This window comes from Ammodytes marinus (assembly GCF_949987685.1).
Source record: "Ammodytes marinus genome assembly, chromosome: 16".
In the NCBI taxonomy this organism is placed as follows: Eukaryota; Metazoa; Chordata; class Actinopteri; order Uranoscopiformes; family Ammodytidae; genus Ammodytes; species Ammodytes marinus.
The window spans coordinates 22,613,698-22,628,806 of NC_137220.1; the positions used below are offsets into that span (position 1 = coordinate 22,613,698).

The 15,109-nt window shown below is 42.4% G+C and overlaps 1 protein-coding gene across 1 annotated transcript in view; it reads right to left on the reverse strand.

Moving 5' to 3' along the window:
• Positions 1 to 14,774, reverse strand: part of septin9a (septin 9a) — a 97,952-nt gene extending 83,178 nt beyond the window's left edge. Inside the window, exons 1-2 of the mRNA XM_080044086.1 lie at positions 14,578 to 14,774; positions 3,545 to 3,607 (exon numbers count right to left, since the gene is read on the reverse strand). Of these exons, the coding sequence (XP_079900212.1) occupies positions 3,545 to 3,607; positions 14,578 to 14,599 (85 nt within the window). The 5' untranslated portion in view covers positions 14,600 to 14,774. The remainder of the gene's footprint in view (positions 1 to 3,544; positions 3,608 to 14,577) is intronic.
• Positions 14,775 to 15,109: the final 335 nt, after the last annotated feature.

The window sequence follows — 15,109 nt, forward strand, 5'->3', positions numbered from 1 at the left end:
TGTGTGTGTGTGTGTGTGTGTGTGTGTGTGTGTGTGTGTGTGTGTGTGTGTGTGTGTGTGTGTGTGTGTGTGTGTGTGTGTGTGTGTGTGTGTGTGTGTGTGTGTGTGTGTGTGTTAGTGTGTGTGTGTTAAGCGACTCGTCAGTGTGTTCAGGAAACTCAGATGACCTCTGCCCCCTGGCACGTCCCTCACACTGCGCGCGGGTCATAGGCCACATGGCGAGCGTCTGAGCTCTGATAGAGAGATCAAACACACTCAGACATGTCAGCCTGACGTCTCGTGCTACACACACACATCCCTCTAGCAGACGTTGTGTATTGCATGCTGGCCCGTGTGTACCATGTGTTTGTGTATTCCTCATAGCATGCAGCGTGTGTGTGTGTGTGTGTGTGTGTGTGTGTGTGTGTGTATGTGTGTGTGTGTGTGTGTGTGTGTGTGTGTGTGTGTATTTCATTTACATACATGTCTGCAGTCATATCTTCATTCATTTTCTAATCAAGGCCAGCTGCCTGATACCAATGCATCGGGTGATGAAATGAAGGCAATGTGCTCTTTAGCGACCCCAAATGGCCAAAATGTGGTGGCAAGTAGAGCTACAATGATTAATCGATGAATCGATTATTAATCGATTACTAAAATAATCGCCAACTATTTTGATTATCGATTAATCGTTTCGAGTAATTTTTTAATAAAAAAATTCCAAATTCTCTGATTTCAGCTTCTCAAATGTGAATATTTTCTGGTTTCTTTAATCCTATTATGACAGTAAACTGAAATATCTTTGTGTTTTGGACATAACAATACATTTGAGGACGTCAACATGGACTTTGGAAAATTTATTAAAAAAATTCACCATTTTCTGACATTTTACGGACCAAAACACTAATCGATTAATAATCGATTGATCGAGAAAATAATCTACAGATGAATCGATTATCAAAATAATCGTTAGTTGCAGCCCTAGTGGCAAGCAAATTGCCGTGGCTAAAGAGCACAAGGGACGATTTACATTACAACTCCAGAGTAATTAAGGACTCATTGAAACTCATTGAAATGACGATCACTCACTCCCTCCTGTCTGTGAAATGTTTTCTCACAATCACTTTGTTCATTCACTAGTTCTTCTTTTGGATCCAAGTCAAACTACATGAGGTGATATAGTCAATAAAGGAGTATCTTGCTGAGCAATCATTTTAAAATCATTTCATTATTATTCGATAGCTTAACCCTAACACAAGAGGATATCGTTGCATCTTGGAGAAATTGACTTTTTTTAGATTATGATCGTTACTGAATTTGTGTGCGTTTGTGTGTCCAATAGAGCTGGATCTGCTGACTGCCATATGATTTAAGAGCACACAGATCAACAATAGGAACAGTGTTGAATAGACCTGTGTGTGTGTATGTGTGTGTACATGAGTTACAGTAAAGCATCCGCCTGCCGGCTCGTAAATCTGACGGCAACTGTTTTGTATGGGTTATCTCTCTCCCAATGCCAATGAGAACACACAGACACACACACACACACACACAAATACAGCCTGTGGCAATTGTGTCAACGTCAGGGAGGTCTGCTGACAAGCAGCCTTATCCTTAACCCTCAAGCACTTCCCAACAACCTGTGTGTGTGTGTGTGTGTGTGTGTGTGTGTGTGTGTGTGTGTGTGTGTGTGTGTGTGTGTGTGTTTTTGTGCGCGCCTGTCTGTGTGTATATGTGTGCCAATCTACTCACTTCTTGTCACTCTGGTTCATAGATAGTAAAACACAGCAGCTCAAGAAGTCAAGACGCTCTGATGCTGAAAATAACAGGCTGACAAGAAGTAAACCAGAATAAAACCGACGAAATGGACACACCCAGATGGGTCTGTCTGGGTCAGATTGATTTTACAGCTGTTTCCATAGACTAGACTGGGTGGGTGGGAAGTTCAAGCTTTCATGTAAATCTTACAATAAAATTCCTCTTGGGTCCTAAAAGCATTGTTGACGCTCATGTGGCTGTCCTCGTTTGCTCCCGAAACCTCTTCTCGTTTTGTAATTCCTTCCACAGAAGTATACACACTGACACAAACACACAACCAAACATACACACACCAGATACACACACACACACACACACACACAACCACCGTGCACTGTCAGAGTGTGTCGGGCTGTCTAATTGCCTGTCAGCGGTATGTGGAATGAATACACATCCTGGAGCCTGCTTCAGAAAAAAACGAGTCCTATAATCCAGCATGCTTAGGCATTTCAGTTGAAGGTGTCAAAAATGAACACCATGAGGAAATGTTCTCATGTTTCTCAAGTCACGGCTTGCATGCTGCACATTTGACAAAACAGGACACTCATGGCCACACACACACACACACGCCCGCGCGCACACACACACACACACACACACACACACACACACACACCTCCTTCTCATGCCGTCCTACTAGCATGTGTGTGCCTTCAAAAACATTTGCTTTATGTGTGTGTGTAAACCTAGCATGTGTGTGTGTTTGTGCTTAAGTCCCCCTCCCTCCTCTTTATGTGCTGATGCTGCAAAAGGCCCTTAGCTCATCCCACTGGTAGAAGATGCCTCAGTGGTGAGCCACAGCCACAGCCTGCATGCCAACACAGCCAACTACTGAAGCTATGGGCTCACGCACACACGCACACACACACACACACACACACACACACACACACACACACACACACACACACACACACACACACACACACACACACACACACACACACACACACACACACACACACACACACACAGGAGTACCTCTTAAAAACACTTAAAAACAAACTAAAAACCCCAAATGAAAACCAAAGCATATACAGAAAATGTGGGTGTTTGGTGTTGAGCCTTCAAGGCAGCGCTGCCTGGTTGAGGTTAGGGTTAAGGTTAGGGTTAGGGTTAGGGCCTTCCAGGCAGCGCTGCCTTGTCGGCTGAGTTGGTGGCACAAAACACCGTTGAGCGGAAATGTGATTATAAAAACGATTGAACAAAATGAATGACGCTCAGCTGACGGTGAGGGTGATGCTAATTGAACTCTGTGTGTGAATGCAGACTAAAGCAAACACAATAACAAGACATTAAGACACTCAGACATCAACATGTGCACCAAGACACAAAAGTAATCTGTCCTTTGGAGGATACCATGCACTGTGATCACCTGATACCAACTGCTGTCTGAGCAGGAAACAATAGCTGCTCTGCCCCCTCGGTGTTACCACATCTCACATCTCTACTGGAGGTCGATGACACTGACTTACTTAATACTTAACAGGAATAGCGAGTGATTAAATGTAAGGTACATAAGTCCAAATATAGTCTTTGACAATGACCACATGTGGAAGATGAAGGATGAAGAATACATAGACCGTCAGTCAGTACATACATCCGGGATTGGACATTATTTCAGATATACTAGGTATGTTTAGGTATGCATGAACTGGACATGCATACCAGTTCATGCATGTCCAGGAGGGAAGGGAAAATGATGTGATTGTAGAGAAAATATATGACAGGGGTGCAGTCTACTTACTGGGACTGGTGATGCCAGATCCCTCTCTTTCTGTTCTCCTCACCCGAGCGCTGGCTGATCTCGCTGTAGATAGAGAAAAAGACAGAAGCACAATTTGAGTTAAATATTCTGGAAAGTCAAGAGAAACTACTACAACCAACATATCAACATCTAGAGGCTCAGCTAAGGAGAAAATGATTGCACATGCTCCGATACATAACATCTGAAAAAATAAGTTCATGGATAGGAGAATCAGTTAACTGTTACCACTGTGACATGTACAGAATGCAACATGCAATAAGCGAGCAACAAGTGTGCGGAAAACGCATTCTCCTTTAGCCCAAATAATCTACAGTTGTCATGTGGTAAAAAAATACAAATGTCAACCAATGTTTGAAAGATCGCTATTAATGTTTGACCACCATGAAATTGACATTCGGCTCTTGTAAAAAAAAACAGACATTCTATTCCCCAGATTCATGTGTGGTTTGTTTGTATTTTTTTACGATTGTGTGGGCGATGTGGAAATAACTCAGACCAAACTTGGCATATGGAAGAAAAGGCATGGAGTGGCATAGCAATAAAATGTATATTGTGTGTATTTTCATCAGGTCTCTCTGCAGTAAAAATGAACTTCCTGTTGCTGGCCTGACAACACTAGTGGAATGCCATTGGTAATCTCTCATTGATCAGCTCTGGTGTGTGTGTGCGCGCGTGTGTGTGTGCGTGTGTGTGTGTGTGTGTGATGTGTGTGTACGGGGGTGCATGTGTGTGTGTGTGTGTGTGTGTGTGTGTGTGTGTGTATACAGGGGTGCATGTGTGTGTGTGTGTGTGTGTGTGTGTGTGTGTGTGTGTGTGTTCAGTTCTGCTGATTCACCAGTCATTGGATGAAGGGTGAATGAACCAGACATCTGTTGTTCAGATGAGAGTGATTCAGCTTCATTAGAAACAATGGTGATGACTATTCTTCACCAAGTGTGAGCTAACTTGTCTAACTTTTTAGCTTCATAATGCTATTCTTTTCTTATAAGCGAATGTTAGCATTGTAAAAATGTTAGCTTCTTAACATCAACATCAAGTATTGTCATTGGGAGCATGTTTTAATGCTATCATTAGCATTTAGCTCAGTTAACCTCTGTGCCCCAGTACAACCTCACAGAGCTGCGAGCATTCCTGAAGACTTTTTTTTCTTCTAAATCTATTAGCCAATCTGAAAAAGGCTTTGGTTGCAAAGAGATATCTGGATTGTCAGAGCTTGAATCATTCATTGTTTTATTTGTTTCCTGTTAAACAAAGAGTGGATAAAAAAAATAGACCTATGATGACTGATGCAATATAGATTAACAGTTGATGACATGACAACAAGACACTGCATCTCTATTAGATCAACCACACACACATACACTTTTTTTTTTAAATCTCCACTTCTCCTGTCTCTGTGCTGTACCATCCCAGTCACTGTCTGAATGAGGTATATTCATCCGGTGGGCCGGTGGTGAGTCAGCCATCCCATCCTGTTTTTTTCTAAATTCTTAGAAATACTTCCTGCCGCAAATCAGTGTATACACCGTGACACTCATTTTCTGCCAATTACAGTATGCCGGCAAAACACAGTGGTGTTTACGCCTGTGTTGTTACTGGTTGCAACACAAAGACATCCGGTCTGAACGAGGGGGATAAAAGGAGTGAATATGCCACTGTGATGACTGGCAGACATGACTGCATCAGATGTCTGAAAATGTGCACCAGTATTGACATATTTAATTGATCCCACATCAACACCCAATCCACACTTTTCACTCATTTACTTCCCAACCTCTGCATAGTTTTCAAGAGGGGCGATTATTTATAATTTTTTGTCACATAAAAGATAAGATTATTGTTGTTTAATGAACCGGTCAGTGTGTGTTTGTGTATTCCTAGCGGGTCAGAATAACCTGTCAACGGCAGCAAACACAACAGTGCAACCTTTAGAAGCATTGAATCAGACAACATGTCTGTGACAAACTAATAGCAAAAGACAATGTCCTGCTATGGAACATGGCAAGGAAGTCTGAGCACCCTAAGAAAAACAGGTGAAGATCATTTTTCAACCATCTGTGCATCAAAAAAACACAAATTTAACTTAATACATTTTTTGTCAGCCTGTGGAGGAAATGCTATTCACGTCAAGTTCACATTCTGTCTGAGAACTTTGAGTAGGGGTATGACTTTTTGGGATATAGCTTTACATTTTATGAGAAAAAGTGCCGTGTGGAGTAACAGAAAATGTCTTTAGGTAGCTCTGATTCCAAATTACAGTATCATTATACACCGTTTTACTGTGAATGCATAACTGAAGTTGATGTTAATATCAGCAGCAGCTGCCCGCGGGCCTCACAGTTGATTCAGAGAGGAAGTATTGAGTCATTTTCTTTAGAGTATAGTCTTAAATCAGTAACAGGGCGTTCAGACTGTCAAGGGGTTCAATAGACACAGTTGACCCCTTTTCTTGCTTTAAGAGCAAATCATTCATCAGTCATGAGCTGTGTGATAACACCATCATTCTATTATGTGAGTGTGTGTGTGTACGCATCCATGTTTGTTTTAGAGCTTTAGGTGCATGGAAAAAGGAAAAGGCAAATAAGAGCCAACCAAGAGTTTCAGGCCTTGCAGCCAAAAAGCATGTTTGCACCTATTTACTATTCTAGCTGGGAATACAGCGAGCACACACACACACACACACACACACACACACACACACACACACACACACACACACACACACACACACACACACACACACACACACACACAAACACACACACACACATCCTGCAAACACCAAGTGCTTCAAACAGACCAGGCAAAGTTTACTATCCCAACAAAGTAATGTGTCGCAGAAGTCCTAACAGAGGATTGAACAAGGGCAAAGTAAATAAACAAATATGCTTCAGCCAATCACAGTGAGCGTATACTGTAAATACAAACCACAGGAGTAACACCTGCAAAGTTAACTGTGTACAAAAGTCTGTATGTGTGTGTGTGTGTGTGTGTGTGTGTGTGTGTGTGTGTCTGTGTGTGTGTTTGTGTGTGTGTGTGTGTGTGTGTGCATGTGTGTTTGTCTATGAGCAGAGTGTGTGGTTCTACCTGCTCAGTCTTGTCTGGGGCCACAAAAACACACTCATACACACACACACACACACACACACACACACACACACACACACACACACACACACACACACAGCACATAACAAAGCTTGAACAGGTTTCATAAATGTCTCACTCTGATCCATGTCTTTTTTGGCCTTCAGGTGGTGTTCTAATCTTCTGCGGTCATATTTGCCTCATGACACTGACAATAGAAGTCATTATAAGCACATGATATAGAAAAACAATGAAACCACAGTTCATGCAGATTGTATAAAACCTACTTTAAGCACTCGCTGCAAGTTATATTGTGGACCGGAGTAAATGCATGGCTGCCTGTGTATTTACCAAAGGCCTCAACTGCTTGATGGCAATTGCATTATGTGTGTGTAGCATGACCGGTCAAGTGCATGGCTATGCCTGGACAAACATGTCAACTGATTAGTTATTGGTCTTAGATGACTTGAAAAGGCCAACACAGGACAGAGAGTTCAGCACTTAAACGCATAGTTGAAACACACAGACACACACACACACACACACACACACACACACACACCTGACAGATACATGTGCAAGGGTGGAGTGATTTGCAAACACTACTATACATACACTTGAATGCATGCTCTGTCACAGAACTCCCTGAGATTTGTTTGCAAAAGGAGGCCACGCTGTGTCTTTCTGAGGTCAATAGATCTTTACCTTCCCTCTTTCTTATCCCTCCCTTTTACTCTGTCATCCTTTACTTCCACCTTTCCGTTCAGAGCTTGAGGTGAAGTTTCTTATTATTCCATGAAGTAACTGTGAGGCAGGCATTGCCAAAAGGTAATTGTGGTTTTCGTTGTTTTATTTGACCTAATTACTGTTATATTCATTTCATTCTGACAACAGCTATTACAACACTTGTATCTGTTACATCTCCTGGATAAATGGTTAACACACCTGTTTGATACTAAGCCACTCTTTTTAGTCAATTTAAAAACATCTATTGAACCTTCTAAGCTACAGTAGACCAAATAGATGCATTTGTGTTGTGCTGGCTCAAGAGTTGATTAGTAGGATTGTAGTTATTCTGTGAATCCATTTAAAGTTTTTTTCAACAAATTTGGATTAGCCAAAAAACTACATGTTTAACAGTTTCTCAATCAACAATTTGCTAAAAGTCTACTATATCGTGATATATATCGATATTGCATATATAATTACATATACTGAGATTGAGGAATATATTCCCACCACCCACCTCTAATAAAACAGGCGGGCGGGATTTGGAGTTCAGTGTCTTGCCCAGGGACACATAGGGGAGAACGGGGGAATGTGAGACATCGGGTATTGTGAGACACCCCCTGTATCTAGGCAATGAAACACATTTTTGGTCATGTGAGATATATGTTTTCAAGCCCCTCTCATTTCCCTTGGCCATGAAAGAGAGGACCTCATGGTGATGTTGTAAGCATGTTTTTTTTCACAAAAATGTATTTTTTGCATTTAAAAGTACATTTTATTGCTGTCAACTTAATCGATTGTTGTGCCAAAGCAAATTGATTCAGGTAGACAAACTGTTACTAGTCCGACATTAGTTTTGGAATATTTGGTTTCAAGCTAGCTGTCAGGATTCTAACTGTTACAACATGTGTTATGTGTTGTGTTATGTTAGTTTCAGAGTGGAAAAAGTAAGTGGATCAGTTTATCCCCTTGATTTCTCTGGTCTGTCTCAGTTTACCCCACAGCTGAGGTAAAGTGAGACACAAGACAACTTTTAAATAATCATATTTTATTTGCCTTTTGTCTTGAATACATTCTGATAATGCCCATTTCTAAGAAACATCCTGAATTAATTGGAAATGTGTAAATTTGAATGATAAATCATTTTAGCTCGCTTAGAGGGAAGCAAATGTAAAAAGTGTCTCACATTACCCCGTTCTCCCCTATACATCTGGCAGGAGGCAGTGATCGAACTGCCAACCCAACCCTGCTATCAGTGGACCACCCATATACTGTCATGATGGGAGATAAAGACTAACTATAGACATTTATAAAAAAAAAATTGTTAGTTCAAAATTCCCTTGTTACATCAGTAATTCGTAATTCCCTCTGTATTGGGGCACACCTCATTAGTTCCATTGTGTTTTTATAGTCCTCATTATACTTGTCAAGGGTTTACTGCATACAACGCGTTTCGCAACTCTGCCTGGCTGCCTGTGAAAGAGCTCAGAGCGGATGGATGGGTGAAGAGAAAGAAGAAAACAAGACCAGCTGAATGGCTAGTCATTTTTCAAGATTGTTTTTACAGCCCAGATAAGGCCTTTACCTGGATGCATTCTCAATGACACCCACACACACAGAACACACACACACACACACACACACACACACACACACACACACACACACACACACACCGACAGGTAGTTGAGGACAGACATTGGCCATGACCCTGAATTGCACTCCTTGCAAATGAATAGCAGTTGTTCTAGCGCCAAAGGTAACTGGCAACACCTTTTTCCCCTCGATCTTGCACTTTCAAAACACAAGCCTTCGCCTCACTCACCACCTCGCTCATGGAAAACCAACACTGCTTTTCCAAGTCACAGTCACCTTACTGTACTCCTCAAACAATGCAAACACGAGCCCAAATCATGTCGTATAAAAGTGCTTCAAGCCCTGTAGACAGGAAACCACGGCAGTCTATAAAACAATGCTGGTGTGGCAGATAAGGATCGGCCTTCCTTTTTTCGTTAGGCTGTTCAAGCCCACAGAGTCAGTTAAATAGTCCATACAGCTTTATGGGTTGAAACTCCCCTGGGTAAAAATAAACATGTAGTTACTGTATGTGTCACAGGTGAATGACCGAGTGAGCCTGTTGTTGCCTGTGTGCATTGATTAGATATTCCAAGAAAGATAGAAAAAAAAATACAATAAATGTGTTTTTAAGAGTTTTGGCAACTGTATTTACACAGCGATTTACATGACTGCATGGAGGGTGCAACTACGCGGAGAGAAGTAAACAAACATCAATCCATCGCAACATTGACGCAATAGGCACAGTATAGGTAGCCTGGTCCAACCAGACCATCGTACTTCATTTCATTTGTACAGAAGGTCTGGCAGTGCTGTAATTGGCAAACGTTCACTCATGGAGGCGGGTGTCTGTTAAAGTTTAAAACTATTGGATCTGCCCAGTGCCACTCTGGATTAGCCAACCAATCGCATAACGTTTGGTCGTCACGTGTGTCATGAGCCGGCTTCTGGCAACTGAAACTGGAGCGCGACACTCGCTCTGTTCGCTGATTGGACCGGCTGTCGAATCTTCGGCAAAACTGGGAAATGGGCTGTACACCCAGACTGACTACTGAAGGGAAAATAAAATTTGGCCGGAAGTAGGCGGGCGGGCGGAGCCAGGCTACAGTATAGGGGGATCAATGCACAATGCTCATTGTACGTATGCATGTGTGTATCATTATCTAATCTGTGTTTATTTCTTATACCCAATTTCTTTTGATATACTATGTTGGAACTGTCACGTAGGCTACAGCATAATAAAGCATGGTCAAACCGAAACTGAAATTGAAGTATGAGTTCAAGCCAATCCAGATCGTTTTCCCTCCCCATCACAGGTAGTCATTGTGTTATAAAGAGTGGATGTCCCATTATGTCTTGGTTATAATTGAGATCTTGACGCTTCTGACAACAAAGCTGAAGTGCTGCCAACACGAATTCTCTTGCTAACTCAGGAGAGCGACAGTATATCTCCACTCCAATAAGCTCTCTGAACAGATGTGGATCACTGACACTAAAAATGATTGCTGGTTCCAATAAAACATGTATTCTTGTCGCGACAGGACAAGGTTGCCATACAGTTTGAGTTGCTATTCTCCGTCTTGTATAAGCGCTGTTTTTTACAGACGTGAACACATCTGTATTTCTTCTTAAGGACCCCCCCCCCTCCTCCTCCCCACACACACACACACACACACACACACACACACACACACACACACACACACACACACACACACACACACACACACACACACTTTTAGATCGGTTGTAAAATCTTTCGAATCTGGTCTTTAAGTCGTTCAGTTGTTCGGTGCGATGAACAGGAATCCAAGGTCATTTATTGGTTAGAAGTATTTCAATTAGCACAGTAGCTTTTAGAAATAGTGAAATAAACAAATGTGCTTGTGTGTTTATCATTTGAATTACCCACACCTAGATGTTCCACAACACATCAGTACCCCTCTGACCCTGCTATTATCTGTTTTACAGGCTCTCCTCCTGGCCTGGGGCCTACAGTATACAGGCAGTCTGTTGGATCAGTTTACACCCCCAGCAGGAGCAGAAGCAGCAGCTCCCAGCATCACAGAGCTGCATTCTTGGCAGCAGATAATAAACACAGAGCGGAGTGGACACTTCAGAACAGGCTCCATGCGCCTGAGAGGGGAGGACTACACACGGCAGAGACAAGACATGGACTGTATATAGGTCTTCAGATTCCAGGGTATATCAATGACACGGTGGTCCAAACACTTTAGACTATATAATGCATTCAAGAAATGTACACAACCAGATACGCTTGTGATGTATAGCATTTCTACCTTGAAGGAAATATATGTGACCAAAACGCCGTGCAGTTAATGTCTTTCTATATTCTCCATGAAGTTTCCAAGTTTGAAAAGAGGGGCAGATGTCCTGCTCATAACGATTGGTATTTTTCTCAAATTCAAACACAAAAAAAAGAAAAGCATTTCATCCATAGCCAGTGACCGCTGACTTTTTCAGCTGAAATAACAATTGTTGCTAGCACTTTTTACGGCAGCGTGTCTATGTTCTATGTTGCCATAGCCCTACAAGTAATCTAACTATATATAGTAGAGGAAAGTATGTCGTGTGTGTGTGTCAGTCTCACTCCTGTTCTAACCTCTCCCTGTCCCCTTACCCTAACCCTCACCTCCCAGCTGTGATGTCTGAACCAAATTGTCAATTTCAGGAACGTAGGGCCTAATTTTGAAAAAATTATAATGATCCTAGAAATGTGGGAACAGGGCTGTGGCAACATAGGGATGACCGATGACCCCCTTTTTATCATCTGTAGCTAGCTTGCTAATCGAGCTAACGTTACATTAGTTCTATGTTTGAAATCAGTGACTTGGCTACTCCTACCGCAGGCCTATATGCTTCAACATGTGGAGAAATATAAAACCTCTTATGACCTGCCGTGCTAGGCTACGGTTGCTAAGCTAATAAGGATGAAAATATACAGCACAACGAACCATCAAATCCATCCATTTTACATCCCTATTGATGTATTTATTCTCAATCATTGTCGTTCTTATGTTACATCCCTTCAACTATAATCAACTAATCTCTTCTGTTTCCTTTCTGGCTTCCGATGCGGTTTGTCAAAGTGATGCCCCAAAGTCAAAACCTGTAGCTCCATTACATCACTCTTTTTGGATCCTATACCAACCAGAGTACATGTCCACGTGTTCCAATACCTTATTAGTCCGTTATTCACAGGCTTGTAGGAAGCCAAATTGAAGGTTAGACCATCGTCGGCATGTTCTGCTAGATGACAGGGCAAATATGTCTCAACACAGTTTATAGCTTGACTTTCAAAGATACCACCTAACAATAGCTTGAGGCTCAGAATCAAAGCCTTGCTGCTGACTCTCTAGTATAAACAGGCTAAAAGCCGTGATGCACTGAGGCATTTGTCACACAGGTACAACTATAGTGGAATTAGATGTGTATGTGTGTGTGTGTGTGTGTGTGTGTGTGTGTGTGTGTGTGTGTGTGTGTGTGTGTGTGTGTGTGTGTGTGTGTGTGTTTGTGTGTGTGTGTGTGTGTGTGTGTGTGTGTGTGTGTGTGTGTTTTTGAGCAGGACATAAAAGCACATACCAGGAGGGGTGTACTTGGAAAATAATGACTCTGTGTGTGTACGTGGAGCGGGCTGTTATTCATACGGGTTACTCATTGATCCAGACCACTTGAGGGAGTGGTGTGCAAGGCAGGGATTGGCTCCACCAGCAGGGTTCAGCTGCAAGGGGGGGGGGGGGGTGCATGAGTGAACCCAGGCACACATACATACACACACATATGAATATATATATATATATACTGTATATATATATACAACTGCCCAAAAATTATATAAACTAAAACTCAAACTTCACAAGCCAGATACGCAGTGATTTTGTGTGTGTGTGTGTGTGTGTGTGTGTGTGTGTGTGTGTGTGTGTGTGTGTGTGTGTTTGCGTCGGTTTGTGTGTGGCAAAGGATATTTGCGTACACAACACACACATGCTGACACATGGACCGACCTTCCCGTCTCAGTCACCCCTCATAATCTCTGATGCTTGTCTAAACACCCATATCCACACACACACACACACACACACACACACACACACACACACACACACACACACACACACACACACACACACGCACAAGTACAGACTACACACACACTTTGTTATAAGACTTTTACCCGAGTGGGGCTTTGACAAAGAATGTGACAGCTCCATACACATAGCACAACAGTGGGAGGACACAAACACACACACACACACACACACACACACACACACACACACACACACACACACACACACACACAGGAGGAAGGGAGGCGGCATGACCCAACATGTGCCTGGCTCCGATAGAAAACCGTTGGACGCTCCATCGCACAAAGACTCAGGGAAGAGGATTGGGGAAAGCATGGCATTCCGTGGGATAGGTTTGTGTAAACTGGACTGAGTATGAGCTTAGAGTGACAGAGAAGGGGTGTGGAGAAGACGGAAGGGATAGTGCTGGAAAGAAAAGGGGAAGAGAGGGAAGGAAGAATGAAGGAGTTATACAAAGCGATACAAATACAGTATGATGGATTGTTTGAGGGTGGAAGCAGCCTAGTGCTAGGTGAAACGTTCCTTCAGTAAAAACACCCTTGGTTAAAGGTTAATGTTTCTTTGTGCAAAGTGGCAATGTTAGACCTTTACCTGCACAGCCATCATCATAATATAGTCTTAGCCACTGGACAACCTCCTATGTTTGTCTTTTAAATTGTTTCGCAATAACCAGAATCTGATCCAGTCTAAACCAAACCACACATTTGATGCAGATGCTCAACTGAAGTCACTATGTTGGGCATAAGGTGGGAGGAGTAAAGGAAATGCACCATAAAACAGTCAATCAAAACAGATAAGCAGGCTAACTGACTGATGGTTAGAGCACTATATACTGTACTTCAAACAACTATGAATGAATCTTGCACAACCCTTTGTGCACTCTGTGCTTAGTGTCGTTCTGGATAAACAATAAAGAAAGAACAAAACCCATGGCTACAAGTGGTACATTTAACTTTGTTTAGTTGTTATGTTCTTCACAATATAAAAGACACTCACATTAAGCCCAAGGACTGAGAGAGAGAAAAAAAAGATGAGGTCAGCTCTCTCTGTGCCACCTTTATGGCATGATGTCATATGTGTAAGGGCTACACTAAAAGACAGCATCTGGCCTCTTGAGTCCAAACGGGCAAGAAATGTTTCACAACTACATATCTATGTGTGGATTTGTTTTATTTTTATTTTCATTTTGCAAAGGAGGGGTTTAGTTAAAAAATGTCTCTACTATAAAGGAGCCGTAAAGAAAGACTTTTCCATTGCTAATGCTGTTGAACATTAACTTGAAATTATGTAAATCCTTCCTCACTCTGCAGGCACGTTTGCGCACGCACGCATGCACACTCACACACACACACACACACACACACACACACACACACACACACACACACACACACACACACACACACACACACACACACACAAGAATACAAACACAAGTCGGAACTTTTCCTGTGGGCTAGCCTACGTCTTGTGAGAAAATACACGTTACACTACAAGCAACAGGCTTACCTTGATATGAAGATTTCTTCATGATTGTAGATGTTTTCCTCTCTGAGTCGATCAGTTATATTACAAATAAAAACTGTTAACAGTTGATGAGTCGCTCCTGTTTCTCGCTCTGTGTGTCAAGGGCACGTTTGCATCCGTATCTTTTCCAGGTTCTTTCCTTTTGTGCGCTCCTCCTCTATCTCTCTCTCTCTCTCTCTGCCACTCCTTTGACGGTCAGCTTTCCAAACCCACCTGGGCGCAGGTAAGAATCCACTTTAGTCCCGTCTTTAATCTCCTAAAAGCGGACCACTTTGGATGACGGTATATTGGCAATGAACACTATTATCACACCTGCGCTCCTGACGCACGCCCAGTCCAGGAGCGGGAGTGGTTTATAACTGTAACTGTGGAGGAGCCTTATAAGAGTTTGGAGGCGGAATAAAAACACTTAACTTTTGTTCCTTGGGGCTAGTAGTTTGAAGGGAAGTATCTGAAGCAAATGAATGAAGTGGGACAGGTCAGGAATTAGTTCAAGGTTGAGTTCTGGCCTGTT